General features: G+C 35.4%; 1 protein-coding gene across 2 annotated transcripts; it reads left to right on the top strand.

Annotated features, from left to right (window-relative positions):
* Nucleotides 1-131: 131 nt before the first annotated feature.
* On the top strand, nt 132-4,445 carry LOC110444713 (SURP and G-patch domain-containing protein 2-like). Of its 2 annotated transcripts, XM_021489075.1 has the most exons (5): nt 132-261; nt 771-853; nt 1,488-1,611; nt 2,489-2,607; nt 3,760-4,445. In XM_021489075.1, exons 1-5 carry the CDS (start codon nt 236-238, stop codon nt 3,921-3,923), a joined length of 516 nt encoding a protein of 171 aa, XP_021344750.1. In that variant the 5' UTR covers nt 132-235; the 3' UTR covers nt 3,924-4,445. The 2 variants fall into 2 exon arrangements, with proteins under 2 accessions (XP_021344750.1, XP_021344751.1); XM_021489076.1 differs by lacking the exon at nt 132-261 and having other exon boundaries at nt 833-853; nt 1,478-1,611.
* Nucleotides 4,446-4,514: the final 69 nt, after the last annotated feature.

The raw sequence follows: 4,514 nt of genomic DNA, 5'->3' as shown, positions 1-4,514 counted from the left end.
AGGCCGATTGGACCTCTTGTTTGTATTTAATCTATATGAATCATTTTAGGGATAAAAACAAATATCTAAATATGAGGTGAATAGAAAACTTAAAAACTTTTTTTTTAATCCATTGTACAAGTACAATATTAAACTAATCTCATACGTAAACACTCAAACAGCATAGTTTCCTTACAAACATGAAGTTAGTTTGATCCCTGTATGCATCTTCATTTCAGTTAAACTCAATTATGAAATGAGAAAAGAGGATTCTCCACCTAGGTAAGTTTTGTTGTCTAAACTTCTCACATACAGAATGAGTGAGAGACTGGTTTTTATATGCCCTTCAATAGAAGGGATGTATTATGTAATCACGTGAGCGGGCGATTGGTCTGGCACGCACAGTGTCCGCTCGATATCTTGAGTAATTTTCAATGGATTTAATTCAAACTTCATGTGAAGGTTAATGTGTGATGGGCGTATTATGTACTGCTTTACAATAACCTTGTTAAAACTTAGTAAAATTGTTCTTATTTTATAAGTTTCAATTGTAGCAGATTAACTTTGCTGGAAAAATGTCACATTCTTAATTTGGATAAGGTTAAATGAAAAATAGTCATTATAACTTACTTCAAATAGGCTTTTAAAACCTTACTAAGAAAAAAATATATTTAGTGCAAAAAATATTTAAAATATAATAGCTTTACAGTATAATTTCTTCAATTTGCGGAAGAAATGTGAAAATTATTTAAATAAGTTCAGTGTGTGGTTATTGAATGTTTCTATTTTAGGCAACCACCACAGAAAATGAAGATGGGTGACATGTTTGATTTACCAGAACCTGAAAAACAATCGGTGAAAAGAGAGAATGAAGGTATTTAACTCCCAATAAAAACATGTATCCATATTTTTAGCATTGTGCTAATCAACAGTGAATGATATCATTTCAAGTATACCTATATCCCTTTCTCTATTTCCTTGCTATACCTCCATATACATGTTGTTAAAAAGATTTCATTGTTTATAGGATTATGGTTGCCTTCTAGCTAAGCGCAAGAGGGAATTTCCCTTTAGCTCAATCGGTAGCTGGAAACTTGGGGCCGGGGTTCGATCCCCGGTGGAAGCATACTACTCTTATTCATGTTACCCTATTACCAAACTAGCTCAATATGCAGAGAAAATATAACAACAATCAAAGTTAGTCCGGCTGAAGAAATAGTCTCTATAATATTTTGCTTATGTAATCTTTAACATAAGTTTCCCTTAACAGTTTTTATATGGTAAGTCATCGTGTATGTAGTACAGGTAAAAACAGAAAAAGGTGATGTAATATTATTTCAGGAAAGTAGAAGTTTGTGTCATTGAACAGTTCTACCTCCTATCACAATGTAGTCCAGTGCTTGTGTATTAGAAGGAAAACGTCAGGTTTTTCAAGTACGAATTTGTTGATTCTGATACCAATGAAGGTTAAACCCCAAGAGAATTCGATACTGATAAGCTGCTTCTAGTTTATCCACCAGAGGACCTGCACCTACGAGAAACTATTGAAAGATTTGCAGTCCAAGTTGCAGAGAATGGTTCCGAGTTTGAAGGAAGAACCATGTGCGAAAATGTCAGCAACCCTTCATATTGGTAGGTATTATTCCCCATCATTATGTTTTCATGCTCCCCTCATTTTAATTGGGGGAGGGGGCTTTGATTAAACAAAATAAGAATGAGAATACCTGAGATGAGTTCATAATTCGAGGTTCCAAGGTCAAGGCCTACTGGTCTCTTATACTGTTTATAGAAAAAACAAATTCAGTGTTGTCACTGTGGTGTCTTCATTTCTCAATAGATTTTTATCATTAAACAAAGTATGAGAATATCTGGGATGAGTTAGTGTTTCAGGTTCAAACGTCAAGACTCACTGATTATTTTTAGAAAGGAAGGTCTCAGCAGCATTCATGTCTTGACATTTTCTAGTTCCTGATAGATGTATTCCTTGTCCAAGCCCTCACCTTTTGACTTCTTTAAATGTCTTTTCTGTCTCTGTATGGATTGTCACCAAATTTTGTGTTTTCTGTGCAACATATTTTCCATTTATGTATTGATTTCCACCACATTTTGTCTTTTGTTGCATAAGGTTAATGTTCTAGCCAAGCTTAAATATCATTAGGTTGGGTTTAAAGGGTTCAGCATCATATGAACATCTGAGGTCATTTAAGGACGTATTTAATAATAACAGATTTAATGAGGTTACAGGCAACGTTATGAGTCATACTTAGTGTTTGTACATTATAATGATTGAAATTAATTCCTTGAATTTAGTGTTTTTTGAAGCAATAACATGACATTTAACAGGTGTAGATGTAGGCTCCCCTGGTCCTTATGTTGATCGTAATAACGTTTTCATTTATGCTGCTCATGAAGTTTTGGAAGAGGAATAGAGATGGTTCATAAATTTCAAGCACAATTTTTTCAGCTTTGCATAAAAATGTCTATTGTGAGTGTGTCTTTATGTTGCCAGGTTTCTGTTCAACCAAAGCAGTGATGCCTACAAGTTCTTCCGTCAGCAGGTCAAACAGTTGACGAGATGCATGGGACGACTGGATGATGGAAACGAGGGAGACATTGAGGATGTTGAAGGTGATTTGTTATCTTAAGGCTGTTCCATAAGTACTGGATACCAGAAAATAATCCTTGTGAAATCACCACACTTTACCATTAAAGTTAATATCCATGTGTTATATCCATGTGTTATAATAAATTTCAACCGTTACCATGGAAGCAATAGATACTGTATGGTAAACCTTCAGTCAACTCCACTTAACAGAAGTTCAACCACATCTTGTGATAGATGTAACCCTGCTTGTTGATCTCCTACCTATCACTGAAGGAGACTATAGGTTTGCACTCCATCAGTTGGTCTGTCTATCAGCCAATCAGTCTATGCACCAATTGTTTCACTGCACAACCCATAAACTTGTTTATCTATTATTGCCAAATTTTGTGTATGTGTACCTGTTGGGATGATGCAGTGTGACATACTAAAATCAAGTCTCTTGCCCCATTATATACGAAGTTGTGGCCTTTTGTTCACTGTGCGCCCGCAGGTAGAGAACACCGGATTGCATGCAAACTCTGCCTTGTTTAAATTTATGTTTAAGTACAAAAAGAATGGAATCATTAAATTCCAGGTCCGATTTTGACTAACAGGGTCGAATCTCAGCCTTACAAATACAAACAGTAATGTTGGGATATTGGGTTTACTCAAGCTTGTATGGGTGACCATTGTAGCCTACTGTTGTAAACAACATATATGCCGCATGTTGTAGCATTGATACAGTTATCGACATGCATGCACCAGCTATTAACTTGAGGCCCCAACTATGTATGAATCAAATTGTACTGTTCATTATGAAGAATGGAACATTGAAGCTGTAGTATCACCGTAACAATAAGTACTCGCATAAAATCTTCATATTAAAAAAAGTTGAATTACATCAGTTTTCACAAAGGTAGTTAATTTTAACTCAGATGTTTATGGTTTGTAATGTGATACATATGTGAGTTTCCACTTGAGAAGATGATATCCGCACTAGTATTCACACCACATTCTGACAGATTTTGTTATGTAGATTGATACTGTGAGCTTCAATAGAGATTGTGTCTAGTACATCATGATATTGTTATAGTGGTTGTTAGATTAAAGTTGTGCCAGAGTCACTAAATTATTAGATAATATACAACTATGTTTGTCTGTTGTGATGTTACACCAATCTGATCCCCTTTTCTCAGGAATGGAGAAGAGGGGAGAAAAACTGAGGAAGAAGCGGAGGAGTAGATGGGCTGATTCAGAAAGCGGAGGTGATGCCGGTTCAAGCCAGTCTGCTTCTTCTCAAGACCCTTCAGAGGCAGGGCCAGGTAAGCGCAATTACATACAAATATGGAAGTGGATGTAGTAAGGGGGTGTACCTTCCTGTCTTAGTAAAGTCTCAGTGAAATTCTCTTGTAGCAGGCATCTATTTTCTCACTGTTAAGTTACCTGTAGGTGGAATAAACCCAGTCAATTTTACCATTAAAGGACTTTTTTTCAAAAACGGTTGCACAATCCAAAGAGGAGTGCTCTTCATCCTCAACCTGGCAACCATTTTGATATAGTGACTGCAAAACACAACACTTTGTTACTTTCATTATTATGACTGTATTTAAAAAATCCAATGTCTGCCTTTATTTCAAACAATGTTTTCATGCGAGGAGCAATGGGAGAAATCTCATCTCTATGGTCTGACATCACAATAAGAATGCAGTTTAGATATAAGCAATTCAACAGGCTACTGAACTACATGTATTTACATATAAGACCTTTACTGTATTGACTCTACTAAATAAACAAACTAAACAGAATGTTACTTTAGGGGAACATAAGAGAAACATTGTTGTATTATAATGATATTCTGCAATGTAAAGTACAGTAAGACATATATAGAACAATTGTTTAATTTTATTTATTAGGGCCCCGTATCGGAGATACGGGTACCCTATAGTAATCA

The sequence above is a fragment of the Mizuhopecten yessoensis genome, unplaced genomic scaffold (assembly GCF_002113885.1).
Source record: "Mizuhopecten yessoensis strain PY_sf001 unplaced genomic scaffold, ASM211388v2 hete_36164790, whole genome shotgun sequence".
NCBI lineage: Eukaryota > Metazoa > Mollusca > Bivalvia > Pectinida > Pectinidae > Mizuhopecten > Mizuhopecten yessoensis.
The sequence above is the reverse complement of the archived record's forward strand: the minus strand, read 5'-3'. Positions and strand labels throughout refer to the sequence as shown.